This window comes from Elephas maximus, chromosome X (genome assembly GCF_024166365.1).
Source record: "Elephas maximus indicus isolate mEleMax1 chromosome X, mEleMax1 primary haplotype, whole genome shotgun sequence".
In the NCBI taxonomy this organism is placed as follows: Eukaryota; Metazoa; Chordata; class Mammalia; order Proboscidea; family Elephantidae; genus Elephas; species Elephas maximus.
Genome location: NC_064846.1, coordinates 132,758,757 through 132,783,149, shown reverse-complemented (window position 1 = coordinate 132,783,149; position 24,393 = coordinate 132,758,757). Strand labels below are relative to the sequence as shown.

Below are 24,393 nucleotides of genomic sequence, written 5' to 3'. Positions count from 1 at the left end.
AATATTCAAGCTGGATTCAGAAGAGGATGTGGAATAAGAGATATCACTGCTGCTGTCAGATGGATCTTGGCTGAAAGCAGAGAATACTAGAAAGATGTTTACCTGTGTTTTATTGACTATGCAAAGGCATTCGACTGTGTGGATCATAACAAATATGGATAACATCGGGAAGAATGGGAATTCCAGAATACTTTATTGTGCTCATGTGCAACCTGTACATTGACCAAGAGGCAACTGTTCAAACAGAACAAGGGGATAGATACTATGTGGTTTAAAATCAAGGAAGTGTGCATCAGGCTTGTATCCTTTCACCATGCTTATTCAATATGTATGCTGAGCAAATAATCTGAGAAACTAGAGTGTACGAAGAAGAACATGGCATCAGGATTGGAGGAAGACTCATGAACAACCTGGGATATGCAGATGACACAACCTTACTTGCTGAAAGTAAAGAGGACTTGAAGCACTTACTGGTGAAGGTAAATGACTACAGCCTTCAGTATGGATTACACCTCAACATAAAGAAAACAAAAATCCTCACAACTGGACCAATAAGCAACATCATGATAAATGGGGAAAAGACTGAAGTTGTCAAGGATTTCATTTTACTTGAATCCACAGTCAACTCCCACGGAAGCAGCAGTCAAGAAATGAAACGACATATTGCATTAGGCAAATCTGCTGCAAAAGGCCTTTAAAGTGTTAAAAAGTGTTTACGGTGTTAAAAAGCAATAATGTTACTTTGAAGACTAAGGTGCACCTGACCCAAGCCATGGTACTTTCAATTGTCTAATATGCATGAGAAAGCTGGACAATGAATAAGGAAGACCAAGGGAGAATTGATACCTTTGAATTATGGTATCCAGTGAAGACTATTGAATATACCATGGATTGCCAGAAGAACGAACAAATCTGTCTTGGAAGAAGTACAGCCAGGATGTTCCTTAGAAGTGAGGATGGTGAGACTTCATCTCATGGATATGTTATCAAGAGGGACCAGTTCCTGGAGAAGGACATCATGCTTGGTAAAGTAAAGGGTCAGTGAAAAAGAGGAAGGCCCTCAACGAGATGGACTGACACAGTGGCTGCAACGATGGGTTCAAAAACAGTAACAATTGTGAGGATGGCACAGGACCAGCAGTGTTTCATTCTGTTGTACATAGGGTCACTATGAGTTGGAACGGACTCAGTGGCACCTAAGAACAACAGCAATAACATAAATATAGACAATTCCTTTACTTAAAGGAAAAATTCATCTCCTCATAGAAAGGAACACTTCAAAGTTCATTAATCTCTTTCAAGGACCATACTGCTCTCCAGGCCCATTTCTAAAGATGAAAATAGCGTTAGAGATCTTGACCTAAAACCTCAAAGAGATTTATCCTAAATGTATTTCAAATATATGACTATATCATATAGGCACAGTACAATATAAAAACCATAACCGAGTCTAATCTCCCTAAATAGGGTCAACTGTAATCCGATTGTGAAGAGAAAAGAAAGAGGTTTGAACTAACAAAATTTTGAGTCACAGGTGCAGGGAATAAAATGGACTGGAAGAAGAAAAACAAAGTAATAGGGAGCATTGAGGAACGTAAGAGCTCTGGATAATTAACCAAGTCCGCACAAGAGTAAATCAGCAAGGCCTTGTCCTCAGAGTCCCTTCTCTGAGATTCACATTTCTGAGTGTTTTTGGAAATCACCTTCACTCAAAAGAGGAAGATTCACATCCCATTTGGTAAAAGTCAAAGTGAGGAACTATAAAGCTGCTGGAATGGGAAACTTGACCTTGTTGTTCTGCACAAGTTGGTCTGCACATACTAATTGGTAAGAAACTGTGTGTGTGCACTTCTGTGTGTGTATGTGCCCATACATGTATAACAGAGGAGGGAAGAAGCGAAAATACTAACAGATGCTCACAGTCCCAGTAGGAAAGACGCACTGGCACATTCATTCTTCCTATATTGTGAACTGTGAAAAATGAACAATTGATGCTTTAGGAAGGACCCCAGGCTTTGATTCCAATGGCAACATATGAATATTGACTGAACCAGTCCGAGAGTACAAAAACCAAATCACCAGTGCAAAGTCAATCATATGACAAATACTGAGTGACCCTAATGAGAGAAGGAAGACCAGCTAAGGCCAGGGGACAATGGCTCAGGAGTTAAGTAAAGAAATAAAGAAATATGGAAATTAAAAAAAAAAACTTTAACATACAAGTGCATGTATCGACATATACATATAAACAAATCCTATGGATTTTTAGTAAATGATCTTTGAGAATACCTCACTGGTAAGATGGAAATTTGAGCATTTTATAAAATGATTTTGTGAACCTTAGCAGGTTTATCCAGGCATACCTATACACATTTCATCAAAATAGGTAACTCTTCTTCTATGTACTTCCCCCTTGAATGCTTGTGTATATGTGTTATAAAGTCTATAAAGAGTAGGAACTTGATAATTGCTTTAAGAGTTAACTCACAAGGCAGCTTACATTTAAAGATTTAATTCAAAGCAGTGTTGTCTCAAAGTCTGATCTAATACAGTTTGTCATGGGGAAAATCTTATATTAGAAGTTTCTATTGAGGTAGAAGGCAATCAGAGAGACCCAAAAAGATTGACTACAATGTTGGATTGAATGAAGTGCAATGTTGGGCTTGGAGTAAGGAAAGGGGAAGAAGTATTTCTGAGGTTAAAAAAAAAAAGTGAAATGTTGGTTTTGGAGCAGGAGGGAAAAGCAACTTATATATTAAAATTAAAAGAACCAGAAATGCATGGATGAGGTTTGGTTGCTGACAAACTTCCTTAGAATCCCTTGGAGGATCTGACTATAATCACAGGAATAGTTTGGTCACAAGGGACTAGAAAGGATTCACACTGGTGAATGACTGAATGATCAAATTACCTGAGGAGGTAGGGTCTTCAGAGAAATCTGGCAACTCTTCAGGGGGATCCCCGTAGAATGAGTTGAATTTGTGACTTGACACGGCTGCTAGTACTGCACCCTAAAGCAAAGAGATGGAAAAAATATTATCAAAACCAAGACATAAACATCAAAAAGTTAATTAACAAATGCTTATTCTTTAAAAGATTATTCAGAAAGTTAAATACATAGGAGACGCTAACTAGAAGAGAGAGAGTTTGGATTCCTTGAAACAAATTGCATATGCATATACCAGAATAACACTGTTGGGAACTGCAAAAATGTATGAAACTATTTACATCTTGAACTCAGACACGCACCACACACTGGACTATTTTGCAGTCATTATAAAATGATGCCAAAAGATGTTAAATGGAACAGAAAGATGTTTGTGGCGAATTACATGAAAAAAGGTTTTAAAGCAATGTATAGTATGATCCCAGTTTTGAAAAAAAAAGTTAATATAGGTATAAAACATTGAACATACAACAAAATGTCAAAAGTATTCATTTTTTCTGGGTGGTAGAATTATGAGCAATTTTTTTTAACCCTTTTGTCATTTATCTCTTTTTGTTTCTAACCATGACTATGTGTTACTTTTGCACAGTAATTCTGAATCAGGTCACACATCAGAACCAGCTATGACATCCCTGTGGACTGTTGAGGTAGCAACAGGTTGCGAATTACTGTTTCAGTAACAAAAAGAATGATAAAAGTTATTTTTTTTAATGTTTATTTCTATAGGTATTAGGCATAGGTCAGAATATCTGGGTTTGTTCCCTGCCTCTGTCACTTTCCAGCTACATGACCCTGGTTAAGTAGATCATTTAACTTCTCTAGGGTTTCTTACCTATTAAGTGTGGATAATAAAATCAACATAACTTACTTTACAGGACTATGAAGTCATAATGTATACGAAAGTGCTCTGTAAACTGTAAAGCATTTTTAAGTGTAAATCATTACTAGCCCTATTAAAATATAGGTAGAACATGAGCACAGCCTTTCGCTGGTCTTGGTAGAATTGCTCATTTAGGTAGTTTAAGTACCAAACCACTCAAGTAGTCTAGGTCTAAAGCATCAAAGTATACATTTTAAATACTGAGCTCTAGAATTTTTCTGAAAACCAAGATACATGCTTCACATCCGTAGGTATTTGTTAATAAGCATGTGAAAACATTAATAGAAATACATTTCTACAAGGTTTACTTTTGGGGGGCTCATGTTAGGGTTTCTCTCTATAAATCTAAATTGAAAAACTGATAGACTATAGAGAGTGAAGAGCAAAAAACAGAGAAATGATCTTGATAATACCATTCCAGGCAACTTCTTAGATATCCAAAAGTACAGGGTTAATGCATGAAGGGCTCTTAGGCTGAAAATATAGCAGAGAATGTTGAGTTCTTCTTTCTACAGTAGAAGCTTATTTCACTTTACATATTATATGTGTTCCCTAAAAGTTGGGTGGGAATGGAAATTTTATATATCAAATCAATCAAATCATATGTTTCCCACACACTGAAACTAGAATTTTAGAGATGCTTTATTTTCATTTCCAAACGAAAATCAACTGAGTTTTTTTTAAAATAATATATATATATATATTTATTAACTTCTATTGAGCTTCAAGTGAACGTTTACAAATCAAGTCAGACTGTCACATATAAGTTTATATACCTCTTACTCCGTACACCCACTTGCTCTCCCCCTAATGAGTCAGCCCTTCCAGTCTCTCCTTTCGTGACATTTTTGCCAGCTTCCAACTCTCTCTATCCTCCCATCCCCCCTCCAGACAGGAGATGCCAACACGGTCTCAAGTGTCCGCCTGATATAATTAGCTCGCTCTTCATCAGCATCTCTCTCCTACCCACTGTCCAGTCCCTTTCATGTCTGATGAGTTGTCTTCGGGGATGGTTCCTGTCCTGTGCCAACAGAAGGTTTGGGGACCATGACCGCCGGGATTCCTCTAGTCTCAGCCAGACCATTAAGTATGGTCTTTTTATGAGAATTTGGGGTCTGCATCCCACTGATCTCCTGCTCCCTCAGGGGTTCTCTGTTGTGCTCCCTGTCAGGGCAGTCATCGATTGTGGATGGGCACCAACTAGTTTTTCTGGTCTCAGGATGATGTAGGTCTCTGGTTCATGTGGCCCTTTCTGTCTCTTGGGCTCTTAGTTGTCGTGTGACCTTGGTGTTCTTCATTCTCCTTTGCTCCAGGTGGGTTGAGACCAATTGATGCTTAAATAATATTTTATTGAGTTTTTGGTGAAAGTTTATATCAACCGAGTCTTAATATGTTAGTTTTTTCTTTCAAGGCCTATTCTAGCTACTTGTTGTTGTTGTTAGGCGCCGTCGAGTCGGTTTCGACTCATAGCGACCCTATGCACAACAGAATGAAACACTGCCCGGTCCTGCACCATCCTTACAATCGTTGTTATGCTTGAGCTCATTGTTGCAGCCACTGTGTCAATCCACCTTGCTGAGGGTCTTCCTCTTTTCTGCTGACCCTGTACTCTGCCAAGCATGATGTCCTTCTGCAGGGACTGATCCCTCCAGACAACATGTCCAAAGTATGTAAGATGCAGTCTCGCCATCCTTGCTTCTAAGGAGCATTCTGGTTGTACTTCTTCTAAGACAGATTTGTTTGTTCTTTTGGCAGCCCATGGTATATTCAATATTCTTTGGCAACACCACAATTCAAAGGCATCAACTCTTCTTCGGTCTTCCTTATTCATTGTCCAGCTTTCACATGCATATGATGCGATTGAAAATACCATGGCTTGGGTCAGGCGCAGCTTAGTCTTCAGGGTGACATCTTTGCTCTTCAATACTTTAAAGAGGTCCTTTGCAGCAGATTTGCCCAATGCCATGGATCTTCTGATTTCTTGACTGCTGCTTCCATGGCTGTTGATTGTGGATCCAAGTAAAACAAAATCCTTGACAACTTCAATCTTTTCTCCGTTTATCATGATGTTGCTCATTGGTCCAGTTGTGAGGATTTTTGTTTTCTTTATGTTGAGATGTAACCCATACTGAAGGCTGTGGTCTTTGATCTTCATTAGTAAGTGCTTCAAGTCCTCTTCACCTTCAGCAAGCAAGGTTGTGTCATCTGCATAATGCAGGTTGTTAATGAGTCTTCCTCCAATCTTGATGCCCCGTTCTTCTTCATATAGTCCAGCTTCTCGTATTATTTGTTCAGCATACAGATTAAATAGGTATGGTGAAAGAATACAACCCTGACACACACCTTTCCTGACTTTAAACCAATCAGTATCCCCTTGTTCTGTCCGAACAATTGCCTCTTGATCTATGTAAAGGATCCTCATGGGCACAATTAAATGTTCTGGAATTCCCATTCTTCGCAGTGTTATCCATAGTTTGTTAGAATCCACACAGTCGAATGCCTTTGCATAATCAATAAAACACAGGTAAACATCCTGCTGGTATTCTCTGCTTTCAGCCAGGATCCAGCTGACATCAGCAATGATATCCCTGGTTCCACGTCCTCTTCCGAAACCGGCCTGAATTTCTGGCAGTTTCCTGTCGATATATTGCTGCAGCCGTTTTTGAATGATCTCCAGCAAAATTTTGCTTGTGTGTGATATTAATGATATTGTTCTATATTTTCCACGTTCGGTTGGATCACCTTTCTTGGGAATAGGCATAAATATGGATCTCTTCCAATCATTTGGCCAGGAAGCTGTCTTCCATATTTCTTGGCATAGACGAGTGAGCACCTCCAGTGCTGCATCTGTTTGTTGAAACATCTCAATTGATATTCCATCTATTCCTGGAGCCTTGTTTTTCGCCAATGCCTTCAGAGCACCTTGGACTTCTTCCTTCGGCACCATCGGTTCCTGATCATATGCCACCTCTTGAAATGGTTGAATATCGACTAATTCTTTTTGGTATAATGACTCTGTGTATTCCGTCCATCTTCTTTTGATGCTTCCTGCATCATTTAATATTTTCCCCATAGAGTAGCTACTACTCTAGTTAAAGACTTAATACTACTAAGAAAGCACTATTTATAAGAGCCCTGCAGAGGTAAGTTCTTTTGAAAAAGTAATAATAGTAAGTTCCTAGTTTATCTGTCTTAGAAACAGCAGCTTTGTTTATTTAGTTCTCCAAAATCAGTGAATGCATGTGCTTTGAATATTCAATTCAAAGCTATTATGTAAAACAGCAAAATGGTTCCAAAATAGCTTGTGAATTCATATAATTTTATTAAAGTTTGAGAGTCAACCTTAGAGGTGATTTATTCTAAGAGATTCATTTTGCAGATGAGGAATCCGAGGTCCAGAAAGCCTTAGTAACCTGCTGAGGTCTGCCAAATTAGAGGGAGAATCTTGAGTAGACAGAATTAGGTCCTCTGACTACTCTCCCTAGTTTAAGGATTTCTGCTATACCAGAGGTCAACAATCTTTTTCTATTAAGGGCCAGACAGTATATATTTTAGGTTTTGAAGGCCATATGGTCCCTGTTGCAACTACTCAGCTCTGTCACTGTAGCATGAAAATAGTCATAGCCAACACATAAACAAATGTACATGGCTGTGTGCCAATAAAACTTCATATACAAAAACATGTATTGGGCTGATTTGGCCCCAAGGCCATAGTTTGCCAACCCCTGTACTATACTATCGCTACTGCTTGTGGGTACAACAATATAAAATCAGATCTTATGCAAGCAGTTATTCAAGCTTCCTAGTTTATGAAATCCTTGATAAAGAAGTTTTCTATTTACTTTAACTAGAAGGTATATGTTAGTATGATTTAGAGCGAAACGTTACAATTGCAAGTGAGTTAAGAAGACTATTCACAACCTTTTACGATAACTAATATTAAAGTTGTAATTTTCTACCAAGCAAATTAACCTAGAAAGGAGAAGGCAGATTCTATATTCAGAGAACTACAGGTAATTCTGAATTTGGTCAAATTATAGTTTTCCTTTAAATGTCAGTATGTCAAGCATCGAAATGGAACGTTCCCAGCTAGAGGATTCTACGTCACATTTAAGGAAGTAGAAAACAAGAATATAGTTAGCTCAGAGTTCTGTTAAGTTAAACTATTGAAAGCACTTGAGACAACAAAGTTACTATGTAAGGAGCACAAGGGTTGAACACAGATGTATTGCTGACTTGAAAACCACAGCAAAAACAACAAACAATATTCCCTTTTTGGTGCTCCCTAACTGAGCTCAGAAACAAGCTACACAAAGTGTGACAGGCACAAGGACAGGGAGGTACATTTTAAAAAGTCAAAATAAAAAATACACAAGTATAAGATGTAGAATAATTAGCTTTGCACCCAAGTGGCAAGGTAACACACAGGAATGTATCAGTCATGTTGTCATATACTGAGGGGGGAAAGCTCATCACCAGGACATACAAATACAAGAGTGACATAGGAATTCAAAAATAATTACCCTATTATGATTCAGAACACTGAACTCAAAACTCTAAAAATGATGGAAAACTTGGAGAATGTTAAAGGCGGAACAGAGATGACCAGAAGGCTAGAAAATCGTTTCAAGGTAGAAATGTTAAAGGATTTGATTACCGTACATTTAAGAATTAGGTCCTAGATGATAATTAGGTGAGATCACTGATTAAATGAAAAGGTCTGATCTCTCTCCATATAGTCACAACCAAAGTTATCATTCAGTTTAGTCATTATAGTCTATATATACATACATATATGATACTCTAACATAACCTAAACACAGACCTAAAACGTAGGATTTTATAACATTAAGTCAGGATATATGACTCAAGGAGGGTGTGCTATCTTCTCTGAAGAAAATTAAAAATAAGACTTGTAATTATATTAGATGTGGCTATATTTAAAAGCAATTACATGGACTAGTTAGGAAAAATTTTGAGTCTGTGGGGAAGTATTTTATAAAGATGTACACAATCATTTTCAAAAGCTGTATTGCCTGACTTAGGAAGTAATAACTTCTACATTTCACAACAGAAATTAATAGAATTGCTTTGTAAAATCAATATGAGATCAAAATCACTTCAATTATTATTTACGGAATTGTTCATACCAGAATAACAATTTTTAGTTTTTAGAATTAAAGGTGCCTTTTGGATATTAGACTTAATGCTCTAATTAGCTGGAGACCGCACCAATTGCTTCCGTAAACACCCTCACTACTGCAGAGGACTGTATATAAATGCTGGGTTTCATTAAGGTGTAAGAGTCTTAGATACATCCTTAAGCTAGCTCTGTTCCAATTAATAGAAAGAGGAAGATTGAAAAAAAAAAATACAGCTATTATAACTTCCTGGTTGACCTCTTAGGAAACCCTGGTGGTGTAGTGGTTAAGTGCTACAGCTGCTAACCAAAGGGTTGGCAGTTCAAATCCGCCAGGCGCTCCTTGGAAACTCTATGGGGCAGTTCTACTCTGTCCTATAGGGTCGCTATGAGTCGGAATTGACTCGATGGCACTGGGTTTTTTTGGGGGGTTGACCTCTTAAAAGGTGCTGCTTAGGTATAGGCATTACTCTTGGAGGTACCAAGACTCTAAATTGCAGTGCTGTACAAAAGAATTTTCTGTGATGATAGAGGTGCCCTGGTGGAAAAGTGGTTAAGAGCTTGGCTGCTAATCAAAAGGTTGGCAGTTCAAATCCACCAGCTGCTCCTTGGAAACCTTATGGGGCAGTTTTACTCTGTCCTATAAGGTCGCTATGAGTTGGGATTGACTCGATGGCAACGAGCTTTGGTGATGATGGAAATGGTCTATATCTGCAACTGTCCAATAAGGTAACTATTAGCCACAGGTGGTATTCAGTACTTGAAATGTGGCTAGTACAACTGAGAAACCAAATTTTTAGCTTTATTTAATTTTAATTAATTAAAATCTATGTAGCCACGTATGGATAGTGGCTACTGCATTGGACAGCGCAGCTCTATAAAGTACTGGAAAACAGCATTCCTAAACAAACTTTTTCTAGTTCTGCACAGTCCAGGAATCCTGGAGACCTTTCAGTAAGTCAGAGAAGCATGCAGGCCATACTTTTGCAATTTGCAAAATCAGTAAAGGAAAACTGTAGAAAGTTATCAGAAATCTCTTTCACTTTTTATGTATACAAGGAATAAATGGTTTTTATCCTCTTACTTGAATCAGCAAGATTCCCACACCATTTCCTGAGCTGACTGCAATAAACTTAACCAAGTACAAGAATACTGCTTCTATTTATATCGAATTTCTTCAACATACTCTACTGTAGGGAAATACGCTTTCTAGAGATAGAAATAATTCATAAACCAAGGGGATGACCTTCAGAACAGATGCCCTCCTGAGCTTCCTCCCTGGATAGACAAGCTCAGACACCCACAGACATCTGCCCACCACCCTCCCATCCCTCCCCACTACACCCTTGGCTCAGTAACTCCTTCAAGTAGATGTTACCCAGGTTTAGAGCGCAGGTGTGCCTCCTTAAGCTGAGGCCTGTACCCATACAGCACAGATTTCCAGACTGCTTAGCCTACAGTCTGTCCATGCATTCTAATACTCGGTTTGAAAAAATACAATCCTCATATTTAGTTCTGTGCTTAGGTCTATCTAGTTTTTCAAAGGAAGTATTGTTTCTAGCAGATTTCTTTTTTAAACTGAAGAATTAAAATTTTAGAACTTAGCATGACATAAAAGGGAGGAAAAAAACAACACATGAAATGTCTAGTAACCACAATGGGGAAAAGTAGTTTTCCTTCATAATTCAAAGAGATAAGATAAAATAACGAAAGAAAGGAGAATTTTAAAAAAGTGTGTGATAATTCAAATGACATGCAGGGTTCCATAAACTTTGTTCGTATGTGGTTTGAAAGACAGTCTGAAAAATGATGGTTAATGCTTTCTAATTATTCAAATAATTTTCTCCTTAGGGATTTGTTGTCTCTGGTAGCCTGCTGAAGAGGTTAAATGCCAAAATAACTGTACATATATGGAAAAGAATAATTTCTGATGTATTGACTCTATTATAACCAATAATGATTAATAGACTTGAAATTTCTGCAAAGGTAGTCAGATAAGTAAAATGAAGAATATTTTATATTATGGCATTAAAAAGTCTCCCAAGACTATTTCAAAATGAGTAAAAGGCTTATCTGCACAAATCAGAAACTCACTACCAAAACATATCAAAATTTATCTAAACAGGTGTAAACCTTTAGGAGGGCAATTTAGAGAGACCAAAAGCCTTAAATGCATGTATACACTATGATGTCAACAATTCCAGTAGCAGATAACATACACTAAGAATATAATCAGAGGTGTACAAAGATTTATCGATGAAAATGGTCAATGCAATATTATTTATGGTGTGGGAAACTGGAGGCAATCTCCAGGTCTAAGCTGTTTAATTATGTTATCTACATATGACTGAATACTGTGGATCCATTAAAGGTGGGTTTTAGGATAATGATTTTCAATAAGGTGGACATATCAGAATCACCCAAGGGGGTTTTCCAAAGTGCACGTGTCCCTCCATCCTCACATGCACACCTAGGGCCGTGGGAGAGGGGGTGGTCCCTTGGTTGAGAGTCACCGGTATAACGAGTCACAGTTACTGATGAGAGAATGTGTCGTATCTCCTAAATGTGCAAGCATGGAAACCAGTATTTAAGAATATTTTATCTCATGATATAAAAAAGTGGTTCACCAAATATTATGCATAGTATGATCCAAATTTGCTTTTAAATTTGTTTTAAACCAAATTTAAAGTATTGTATTATATATTCATGTAGAAAAGATTAAGGATTCCTAACAAAATGGTAACAATAGTTCTCCCAAGGGGGTAGGATTGTAGGAGAGCTTTATTTACTTCCTGTGCTTTTCTATAAATTTTAAATTTTCTACAAAAAATATGTTACTCTTAGAAAACAGTTATAAATTTTGTCCAACTAAGCTTATTTCTATACAGGAAACTGCTAAGTGGCCCATAGGATCAACTAGGAATATTTACTCCTCAAACAATACATGTGTGGTAGTTACCAACACAGATTTACTTGTTCGTTGAACAGATGCATATTGAGTACCTATTAAGCGCCAGGCACAGGAATAATTTATAAAACATACTCTAGTGGGGGACACAGACAATGAACAAATAAATAAAAATAGAATATCAGTCAGGAAGGAAAAAAAATAGGGTACAGGAATAAAGAGTGATATTCAAGTGATGCCAAGGATCAAGTGATCAAGGAAGGCCTCTCTGGGGGCCTGTTAATCTGAGCAGTGAGTGGCCTCAGTGAATAAAGGGAGTGAGCTATGAGGCTCTCAGGCTGAGGAAATAGCATGTGTATACAATGGCGGGAATGTTCTTGGTGTATTCAAAGAACAGCAAGGAGGGCAGCGTAAGAGTGTTTTTAAAAAGTTATTTATTTTGTTGTTGAGAATATACACAGCAAAACACACAACAATTTCTACATGTACAATTTAGTGACACTGATTACATTCTTCAAGTTGTGCATCCATTCTCACCCTCTTTTTCTGAGTTGTTCCTCCCCAGTTAACATAAAGTCACCACCCCCTAAGCTTCCTATCTAATCTCTCAAGTTGCTGTTAATTTGATTCCATACAGATAGTTCTTAAAAGAGCATAATGCTCAAGGCAGATATGTTTTATTCGTTAAGCTAAACTACTGTTTGGTTTTAAGAAGACTTCAGGGGATAGTTTTGGTTTAAGGTTTAAAGATTATCTCAGGGAAATAGTTTCAGGGGTTCATCCAGCCTCTTTAACTCCAGAAATTCTGGAGTTCATGAGAATTTGAGATTCTGTTCTGTATTTCCCCATTTTGATCAGGAGTCTTCTATACTACCTTTGATCAAAATATTCAGTAATGGTACATAAGAGTGTTAGTGAAGGGAGTGACAGGCATAATGGTTTTGGAGCTTGACTATTTCAAGAACATTGGTAGTATTTCATTAATATAAAGACTGATAGTGGCTAAAATTCAAAGAAAAAGCTAACATATGTAAAATTTTAAAATGTTTTTAAGATAAGCAAGTTAATAAAAACAAAAGATTTCTCATTATGTGCTAAAGCAGTGGTTGTTACACTAGAGTGTGCATCAGAATTACTGGGAGGGCTGGTTAAAAACAAAGGTTAAAATAGGTGCTCACACCCACAGTTACAGATTCAGCAGGTCTGGGGTAGGGCCTGATCATTTTATTTTAGACAACTTTATTGCCTAACTTAATTTATATACCATAAAACCTACCCATTTAAGGTATACAATTCAATGATTTTTAGTAAATTTACCGAGCTGTAGGATCATCTCATATTTCAGTTCAGAATATTTTTACCAACCTAATAAAATGCCTATGTACCAGGTAAATTTCTGTCTCTACAGACTTGCCTTTTCTGGACATTTCATATAAATAAAACCAAAAAAAACCAAATCCAGTGCCATCGAGTCGATTCTGACTCATAGTGACCCTAGAGGACAGAGTAGAACTGCCCTGTAGAGTTTCCCAGGAGCACCTGGTGGATTCGAACTGCTGACCCTTTGGTTAGCAGCCATAGCACTTACCCACTATGCCACCAGGGTTTTCTTCATATAAATGGGATCATGGCCATTTGTGCCTGGCTTCTTTCACTTAGTATGTTTTCAAGGTTCATCCATGTTGTAGCATTATCAGTGCTTCATTCCTTTTTATGGCCAGTATTATTCCATTATGTGGATATACCATATTTTGTTTATGCATTTATCACTTGCTGGATATTTGGGTGGTTTTCACTTTTTGGCTATTAATAAACAGAACTGCTATAAACATTCATGTGTAGTTTTTTGTATAGACATATGTGTTGGGTAGATACCTAGGAGTAGAACTGCTTGAATGTATGGTAAATTTATGGTTAACTTTTTAAAAAACTGCAAAACTGTTTTCCAAAGTGCCTGTACCATTTTATATTCCCACTAACAATGTATGAGTGTTCCCATTTCTCCATATCCCTGCCAATATTTGTTTTTGTCAGTCTTTTTGATTATAGCTATTCTGTTGTTGTTGTTAGGTGCCGTGAGTTGGTTCTGTCTCATAGTGACCCTAAGTACAACAGAACGAAACACTGCCTGGTCCTGCACCATCCTTGCTATGTTTGAGCCCATCATTGCAGCCACTGTATCAATCTGTCTCCTCGAGGGTCTTCCTCTTTTTCGCTTACCCTCACTTTACCAAGCATGATGTCCTTCTCTAGAGACCAGTCCCTCCTGATAACATGTCCAAAGTAGGTGAGATGAAGTCTCAACATCTTCACTTGGAAAGAGCATTCTGGCTGTTCTTCTTCCAAGACAGGTTTGTTAACTCTGGCAGTCTGTGGCATATTCAATATTCTTCACCAATGCCATAATTCAAAGGCTTCAATTCTTCTTTGGTCTTCCTTACTCATTGTCCAGTTTTCACATGAATATGAGGCGACTGAAAAAATATCACGGCTCAGGTCAAGTGCACCTTAGTCCTCAAAGTGACATCTCTATTTTTGAACACTAAAGAGATCTTTTGCAGCAGATTAGCCCAACGTAGTATGTCATTTGATTTCTTGACTGCTGCTTCCTTGGGCGTTGACTGTGGATCCAAGTAGAATGAAATCCTTGACAACTTCAATATTTTCTTCGTTTATCAGGATGTTGATTATTGGTCCAGTTGTGAAAATTTTTGTTTTCTTTCTGTTGAGGTGTAATCCATACTGAAGGCTGTGGTCTTTGATCTTCATCGGTAAGTGCTTCAAGTCCTCTTCACTTTCAGCAAGCAAGGTTGTGTCATCTGCATAATACAGGTTGTTAATGAGTCTTCCTCCAATCCTGATGCCCCGTTCTTCATATAGTCCAGCTTCTTGGATTATTATAGCTATTATAGTGGGTGTGAAATGGTATCTTATTGAGGTTTTAATTAGCATTTAATGAAGGCACCTTGGTGATGCAGTGGTTAAAGCGCTTGGCTGTCAACCAAAAGGTTGGTGGTTTGAACCTACCAGGTGCTCTGTGGAAGAAATATGTGGGAATTTGCTTCCATAAAGATTTACAGCCTTGGAAACCCTATGTGGCAGTTCTATTGTGTCCAATAGGGTCATTAGGAGTTGGAATCAACAAGATGACAGTGGGTTGGTGTGGTGTTGAATCTAAAGACCAATTTGGGAAGAACTGTCATCTTAAATTTTGAGTCTTACAATCCATAAACGTAAAATATCTCCCCATTTATTTAGATATTCTTTAATTTTTCTTATTAATATTAGTATATAAGTCTTACACTTTTTTGTTGAATTATTCCCAAGTATTTAATTCTTTTTTGACATTTTTGTGAATAAAAATTGCTCCTTAATTTCATTTTCAGATTGTTCATTGCTCATATATACAGATACAATTTAATTTTGTATACTGATGTATCCTGTGACCTTGTTGAACTTGTTAATTAGTTTTAATAGTTTTTTTTTTTTTTTTTGGTGTGTGGATTCCTTAGGATTTTCTATGTACAGGATTATGCCATCTGTAAATAAAAAGTTTTTCTTTCTTTCCAATCTGCATGTCTTTTATTTTGTTTTCTTGCCTGATTATAAGAGGGCCTGAGAATTTCTGTTTATAATAAGTTCCCAGGTGATGCTGATGCTGCTGGTCTGGGGGACACACTTTGATAGTCACTGCTCCAAAGAACAGATATTATATAACAGATATAATAGCAGAGGAAAGTAATGGAAGGGAAGTGAATATTACAATACAACACAAGTATAAGATTCTTTCTAGATATTGGAGGAAAAATAACAAAATGGTGAGAAGTTTAAGCATAATTATTTTGGAAGAAATACATAAATAGAGATTATCCAGTGAAATTTTGGTGTTCTATACTTTTTTAAAAAGGCTTTAAAAATCTCAAAAATGTTAATGTCACTGATTAGAAAAAAAGCTAAAATGGTATGGAATGCTCACTTAAGAATTATAGTTGTTTATAAACAGAGTACCAAATCAAAGGTATTAAGATTAAAATAATAATAATATTGATAGCAAATACCACCTATAGAGCACTTACTACTGCCAGGTGCTGTCCTAGATGCTATAGTATAATACATAATTCATTTAACCCTTAGAACCCTATGGATTAGCTACTATCATCATCCCCATTTTATAGATAAGGACATTGAGGCACAGAGAGTTTAAATAACTTGTTCAAGGTTGTTGTTGTTGAGTAGATTTCAACTCACAGCGACCCCATACGACAGAGTAGAAAGCCCCGTAGGGTTTTCTCGGCTGTAATCTTTACAGGTGCAGATTGCCAGGTCTTTCTCCTGTGGAGCCTCTGGGTGGGTTTGAACCATCAACTTTTTGGTTAGGGGTATGTGCTTAACCGTTGTGCAACCAGGGCTCCTTATTGTTCAAGGTTATACAGCAATTAAGTGTCAGAACCAGGATCCACCCAAGGTAATCTAGCTCCAGAGCCCAGTCTTTCCCATTATGCTATATTCCCTCTCTTTCTTCTTTACACCAATAAGTAAAAAATTTCTACCTCTGAGTAAGTAACAAAGGCAAATTTCTACTGCTTTCTATGAACTTCCCTTTAATCACTTCAAAAGGAAGCATAAAAACTTGGTTGTCACCTACCATTTGAGGAACTTAAAAATAGCATCTGGGTAGAAGGATGGACACTTAACTGTTCACTTGTGAAAATAAGATGTGTGGTAGGCTCTGAAAGCCAAGGAAGTTGCAACCCCTGTTCTAGAAGCTTACAGAAGGGGCAGAGAGAGGAGAATTAGTTCCTTAAGGAGGATAGGTGTAACATGCTTTAACTGGGGTGGCTGAATCACTTAAAGGAATACTTACCAGAAGCTGAAAAAAAACTCAACAATGACCTGCTGATGTTCCTAATTCTAGGTTGTTTGGTGGGTCTTGAAACTTTACATAACCATGCAAAGGGATGTGGTTAATCCACATGACCCCCCTTTGCCACGACAGCTTGGCTCTGTCCAAATGAATCTTAGTCACGACTTTGGCTATTTTGGGCCCAAGTCTGACTTTGTGGCACTGGGAGAAGTACAGCATGCTTCTTGTGATTGGGGAAGCCCTAGACATATGGCAAAAGGCCTGTACTTAAGCAATGAAAACTTCAACCAGATAATATAATGTCACGTAAGGCCAAAGAAGGGTCAGAATTAAAAGACTAGGAAACAGTTGAGAAAGAAGTATAATTAATAGTTTCTTTTGGGGGAAACTAACTTCAAAAACAGCTGACCAAATTTTACTTTGGACAGTAACATTTTCTTCTTGCGTATGCTACAGTGGTTCAGGAGTTTCTCAAAGCAAAGAAATTAAAGTCTTGGGAATTTTCTTTGGGTACCATATCTCAATAAGGGTATATAATTAATAATGTACTTTTGCTGAGGATTTTTAAAGCAAATAAGGAAGAGCTAGTTTGAAACCCTGACTGCAAAAAGAATTAGGAGAAAGGCTTAACTAGGAATAAGCATCCACAATGACACATTAAAATTTCCCTTGGTCTACAGTAGAATTGTCCAATAGAATATTCTGCAGTGATGGAAATCTCATATATCTGTGCTGTCCAATATGGTAGGCACTAGCCACCTATCGTTACTGAGCACTTGAAATGTGCCAGTGAGACTGAGGAACTGACCTTTTAACTTAATTTTAATTAAAATAGCTACATGTGGCTCTACAAGGTAATATTGTTGCCTACACAGTTTTTCCAAAATTCATATAAACATTCTTACAAATCTAGAGTCATATACAATCATTCATAAATTTTCAAAGGTTGAATAATAACAAATGAGTAATGTTATTGTAACTTACGACTTACCTGAAAGTACTTAAAAAGTTTTATAGCTGGCAGAGTCATATAAGGAGGAATACTATCTACTCAATCACTTAGAGGAGAAAGTTAATATTTTGTACAGTAATCAAAAGAAAAGTCAAACATAATTGAATTTTAATACAATAATATAATACAGTTTCTCTGTTACCTGGGGGGGAAATGCTGTTCCATAGCATTTTCTCCCAGTGTTTAAAAGACGCCATTATTTTCTGTTGGATCTTTTTCAGTACCTCTGAAAGTCAAATGGACTCCCCACAAGGGCTAACTGTCACTTCCCTCTCTCTCTCTCTTTTGTGTGTGTATGTGTGTGTGGTGGGGGATAGAGGATAGGGAGAATGGGAAGAGAGAGAAAGGCTCCTAGGAAGAATAATGAAAAGGAAAGAAAAGTAATCTGAAAAAATTCTCTAGTAGACAAATATAGTGGGGATTTTATGTTCTGCTTCGCAATGGCTGTTAAATTGTAGTTCCAATTCTAATTCATCATTATTTCCACTGAACTAAACTCACATTTTCTGTCAAAATATTTAAAGTATGAGAAAATGTGGCCTATATTCATATTCAACAATAATGGATAACAACAATAAATTAATATTTTTAAAGCGGCTATATCTCTGCAACGGATGAACAAGTCTAAAATACGATTAATCTTTTACTTATTAAAATTGATTGTTTACAGTCACACTTAGATATTACCTTAAACAATAATTTTTAAAAAATCTTCTTGAAATGGTGGTAATTTTTGGGAATGAGGATTTAACTTTAAGGAAGACAACGGCCAACACTAGGATATATTTATGGGCATTGAAACAGAATAAAAACATAATCACTAGCTCCATCTGTCTGTTTTTTTGTGGATTTCTTTAATTTACCTTTAGTTTCCTCCTTGCATTGAATTTCCTCAGTTGCTCTACTGTTTCTGGAAGATGAATCTTGTAGGCATAACGATCTCGCTCCTAAAAAAGAAGAAAGATAATGAACATATATAACCATTTAAAAAACTGAAGAAGCTTAATCTAAAGCAAACAATAAAGCCCAAATTCTTAAATATAAGACTTGTATGTAACTTTAGGAGAACAGAGGTTTTATTTCATGATACAGGATATAAACGTCAAAACTAACAGTAAAATTACATTTTGTTTTCAGCATAAAAAAGGGCTGAAATATTAGCTCATCATGGCGAAAATAATTAATCATAATTATTACGAAGGTATGAAGTTACCTTTGACATGATCTTATCAGGTAAAGTGAGCACTTGAAAAATTAACTCCACAACTGATTCGGCATTCTGTGTTGTCAGGGATAACTGGACTATGAAAATCAGAATCTTTTAACTAGAACAAATTTTTCAAGGGCATCTCATTCAACTATTTTCCCTATGCAGGACCCCCTTCAATCCCTGATGGATGATCGTTCTGTTTGGCCTTCCCCTGTAGGAGCTCACTACTTGATGGCAGCCTACCATGATTTTAACAAAGACTAATTTTGAGAAAGTTCTTCCTCATCTTGGGCCCAGATCTGGTTTGTTTGGATTAACTCTGTCTTCCGGGGGCAACACAGAATAAACATACTACCTCTTCCATATAACAACCCTTTCAGAGTTAAGAGGGGAATCATGTCCCATCTAAATCTTCTCGGAGATAATGTTGCCAATTGCCTCCGCTAGTCCTCAGATATATTTACAAACCTCTTGTCATTCTTCTTATCCCGCTTTGGTACTGTCCTAATATGTTGATGCTTTTTGAAGATTTATATGCTATAAGTATTCATTCATTTCATAAATATTTATTGAGGGCCTACTATGTGCCAGGCATTGTTCTATGTATTTGAGAGATACAGTAAACAAAATCAACAAAGAGTCCTGCCCTCAAATAGCTTATATTCTAGTGGGAGAAGATGAGAAAATACAAAAAATAAAATAGGTAAATTACATAGTATGTTAAAAGTACTGTGGGATAAAGCAAAAACTAAAGCAGAACAAGAAATACTGGTGGGTTACGATGTAAAATAGGGTGGTCAAGGTAGGCCCAATTGAGAAGCTGATATCTGAAAGAGGTGAAGGAATGGTCTAGGCAAAGAGAACAACCAATGCTAAGGCCCAATGGTGGGAGTGTGCCTGGAATTTTCGAACAGCAAGGAAATCAATGTGTCTGGAGTGAAGTGACCAAAGGGAGGAGAACAGTAGTAGATCGGATCAGACATAAGGATGGGACAGGCCATAAAGGGCCTTTGGGTTTTATTCTGAGAGGGAGAGGGAACCACTGGAAGATTCTGACTGGGAGTGACATGATCTGATTTAACTTCAAAGGGACGCCGGTTGTTGTCGGTAATAAGATTGTAGGAGAGTGAGAGGAAGAAGAAAAAAACAAACAGGGAGGCCAGTTAAGAGGCTATTGCAGTAATTCAGGTGAGAGATGATGGTGGATGGAACTAGGTGGAAGCAATAAAAAGGATGAAAGGTAGATGGACCTTGGTTGTTTCCAGTTTTGGGCTATTATATATTGCTGTTGTTGTTAGGTGCTGCCGAGTCAGTTCTGACTTATAGCGACCCTGTGCACAACAGAACGAAACACTGCCTGGTCCTTCGCCATCCTCACAATTGTTGTTATGCTTCAGTCCATTGTTGCAGCCACTGTGTCAATCTATTTCGTTGAGGGTTTTCCTCTTTATATGTATTAAGCTGCTATGAACATTTGTGTACAAGTGTTTGTATGGACATTCAGGTTCATTTTTCTTAGGTAAATACTTAGGAGTGGAATGGATGGGTCATATGGTAGGAGTACGTTTAATTTTTTAAAAAAACTGCCAAGCTATTTTCCAACTTAGTTGCAACATTTTACATTCCCACTAGTAGTGTATGAGCTCCAGTAGCTCTACATCCTCACCAACACTTGGTATAATCAATGTTTTTGATTTTAGCCATTACATGTGTATAAGTATTTTATTGTGGGGTTAATTTGCATTTTTCTATGACTAATGATGTTGCACATCTTTGCACCTGCTATTTGCCATCTGTAGATCTTTGCTGAAGTGTCTGTTCAAATCTTTTCCCCTTTTGGAATTGGGTTGTTTTCTTAGTACTGAGTTTTGAGAACTGTTTACATATTTAGGATATAAATTCTTTATCAGATATATGATTTGAAAATATTTACTCCTAGTCTGTGGCTCAGTCTTTTCATTCTCTTAACAGTGTTTTTCGAAGAACAGAAGTTCTTAACTCTGAATATATTTTGAAGATACAGAGAACAGGATTTTGTGGGATGTGAGAAAGAGAGGAGTCAAGCATGACACCAAGGTTTTTCAGCCTGAGGAATGGGAAGTTTGACACCAGCAGAGCTGGGCAAGACTGCAGATGGAACAGATTTTGTAGGGGTGGGGATGGGGGTTAGGGCGAGAGGGTTGGGAAGAAGATCAGGAGTTTAGTTTTGGACTTATTAAACTTGAGATGTCTAACATTCAAGTGGAGATTCAAGTAGGCACTTGGAGATACAAGCCTGGCATTGAGGAAAGAAGTCTGGGCTGGAGATATAAATTTGGGAGTCATTAACATTTAGATAGCATGGAGTATTGAGCACTTAACTATGTTCCAGGCACCAAATTAGGGACTTTCACATGCATCATTCCATTTGTTCTTTAGAATGAACTATGTAAGATAGTAGAGAGAACACTAAACATTAGTTATCTCAAAAGTGTGATGGCTCAAAAAGGGTGAACCAAGTGACAGCATGTTTTGAATCAAGAGCCTAAGGCTGCTCTGCCTAATACAGCAGCCATTAGGTACAGAAGACTATTTAAATTTATTAGAATTAAAAGAAATAAAAATTCAGTTCCTCAGTTGTACAGCCACTTTTTAAGCGCTCAATAGCCACATGTGGCGTATCGGACAGCATGGACATAGAACACTGCCATCATGTCAGACAGTTTTATTGGACAGTTCTAGTAGGGAGTCTCTCTCTTTCATCTTACTACCACTAAAAAAAAAAACCACTAAAGCAAGACTAAAACCTAATTTTGCTTAAAATGAAATTGCTTAACATTGTAGGCAAATGTAAGAAGAGAATTTTCTACTGCTATACAAAAAAAGAAAAAAGCTTTTCATTCTCTTCCTCAGACCCATAGCTTCTATAGGATCTCTTTGCCTTGATTGCTCTTACCCCCAAAGGTAACCCACCTGCAAACAGTGTTCAGAGGAATTATATGAGCATGCCACTTGCATTGTATCATTGCTCAAAAACTTCCAGTAGCTTTTCATTCTCTATACCCTAATATTTAAATTACTTATTTTGGCATCCCAGGCTGTACACATTCTTCCCTCAAACCAAATTTTTCAGCCTACTACTATTACAATCCTTCAGGTACCTGACTGTATTAAACCAGTTTGCTTTCTGCCTCTGCCCCTCACATCCTCTGAATATATCTTGCACTTTTTAGTGTTTTTGCCTATGTTCACCCGCCCTGTACTTCCTGCATGGAGTACATGTCCCTCTTCAATCCCACCAACATGTGCAGCCTTCCCTGGAGCTCTGGTCTAGAGTGAGCTCTCATGCTCCTCTTCAGTCTTCCTGAATCTTTACTTATATACTCTCATGTGGTGCTTATCATGTGTGGCTGCTTTAAAGTTATCGTTCTGTGTCTTTAAGTTATATTAATACCATTTGAAAATCCACTGTAGAGCCTGGCTATGCCTTTCTTTCTCTAATAGACTGGGAAGTTTAGTACATACCTGACTGTTAACACTTTTTTTCTAGTGAATATCTTTTGTGCTTATCATTCACTAAGGTGAAGTGAAGAAAGATAAGGGTACATTCAAAAAGTATGTTCCTTTATACCAATGTTCATTTGCAGAATAATTCACAATAGCCAAAAGGTGGAGACAACCCAAGTATCTATCAATAGACGAATGGATAAACAAAATGTGGTATATATATATACTAAAAAAAAAAACAAAAAAACAAGCAAACCCATTGCCATCGAGTCAATTCTGACTCATAGTGACCCTATAGGACAGGGTAGAGCTGCCCCATATGGTTTCCAAGGAGCGGCTAGTGGATTCTAACTGCTGACCTTTTGGTTAGCAGCCACAGCTCTTAACCACTGCACCACCAGGGCTCCATATATATATACACAATGGAATATTACTCAGCCATAAAAAAATAAAGTTATGTTACATGCCACAACATGGATGAACCTTGAAAACGCTATGCTGAGTGAAATAGGTCAGACACAAGAGGACAAATATCATATGATCCCACGAATATAAAATATCTATAACAGGCAAAAGCATAGAGACAGAAGTTTATTAGTGGTTACTAGGGATGGGGGGAAGGGACAATGGGAAGTTATTGCTTAAGGGCTACTGGGTGTCTGTTTGGGGTGATTAAAAACTTTTGGAAAGAGTTGTACAACATGGTGAATGTAATTAATGTCACTGACTTGTACCATTAAAAATGATTGAATGGCAAATTTTTTGTTCTATGTTTACGTAATAATAAAATTTAAAACAAATATGTTGTTTAAATTATATTTTCTGATTACTTTTTAAAAAGATCAGATGAAACCTCAAGATTAAAAGTCTGTTACAATATCTCTTAACAGAAAATACATAAACAATAAGAAAATCCCAAGGCATTATAAATGAGAGAAAAGAAATAAAATAATATTTTTCTGGATTAAATAGTCCCACCTAAAACTAATAGTAATGTGATATTAATTCAGAAAAATTTCCATAATGATGTGCCTTGCACTTTAATGAAGTATTTGATTCAGAGTCTCTTGTGCACACGAGATACTGAATACACATTTAATTAATGCATTGACTGAGTCTTCCAAAATTCAAGTTGACTAGCCTGATATAAATATCTTTTTCATCTTTTATTATAGTCAACATACTTTATGGTCTACGCATTAAGGCTACAAAGGGTGTGAAAAGTGTTCAACCTCCTATAAGCAAAGTACAATCTTATCTGGACTGGTCCCTTTTGTTTTGTTGGAATGAATATTTGCTGAAGCATCATTAATTCAGATAGATGAAGGTGTTAAATAAGTATAATTTAACAATCATAAGACATTCATGGAAACCCTGGTGGCATTCACATATTACTCGATCAAATTCTTTTTTTATATGAAATGACTTAATAGGAAATTTTTCTTTTGGTTTTACCAAAACAACAACAACAATAATAATTTTCATTGACTTTTTTTCTTGTTAAAATACAAAGCAGCAGTATTATGACTTTGTGTACTCTTCATTACAAGGATTTTCATCATCTCATTTCTTCATTTTGCAATTATTCAAGAGCTTTTCACACTTAAAACAGCTTAAATTTTCATCATTGCTAAATCAATAGCAGTTTCCTCCATGGCAGTAATTTATAAATATACACAGACAAGTATTTAACTACACCATAAGCGTGTTCTTAACAGCTAGGCAACACTTTCATTACATTCTTCCATCTTCAGATGACACATAAGTAGTAAAGTAAACTGTAGTTCAGACATGACACTGAGCTCAAACAGCCTTCTGGAATTTTTCGTTTAAGTTATTGGCATTGTTTTGTCTTGCTGGTGCCAGAAATCCATTCTGTGTTAAGCTCAGGTTGTTTAGAATAAGAGTTATAATCATTGGAGGGGACAAGGATTTCCAAAAATAAA

General features: G+C 37.0%; 1 protein-coding gene across 8 annotated transcripts in view; it reads right to left on the bottom strand.

Moving 5' to 3' along the window:
* CASK (calcium/calmodulin dependent serine protein kinase) overlaps positions 1-24,393 on the bottom strand; it is a 454,527-nt gene that overhangs the window by 92,884 nt on the left and 337,250 nt on the right. For all 8 annotated transcript variants that reach the window (XM_049873006.1, XM_049873008.1, XM_049873009.1 and 5 more), the window contains exons 9-10: positions 18,615-18,698; positions 2,912-3,011 (exon numbers count right to left, since the gene is read on the bottom strand). In XM_049873006.1, coding sequence (XP_049728963.1) covers positions 2,912-3,011; positions 18,615-18,698 — 184 coding nt within the window. The remainder of the gene's footprint in view (positions 1-2,911; positions 3,012-18,614; positions 18,699-24,393) is intronic.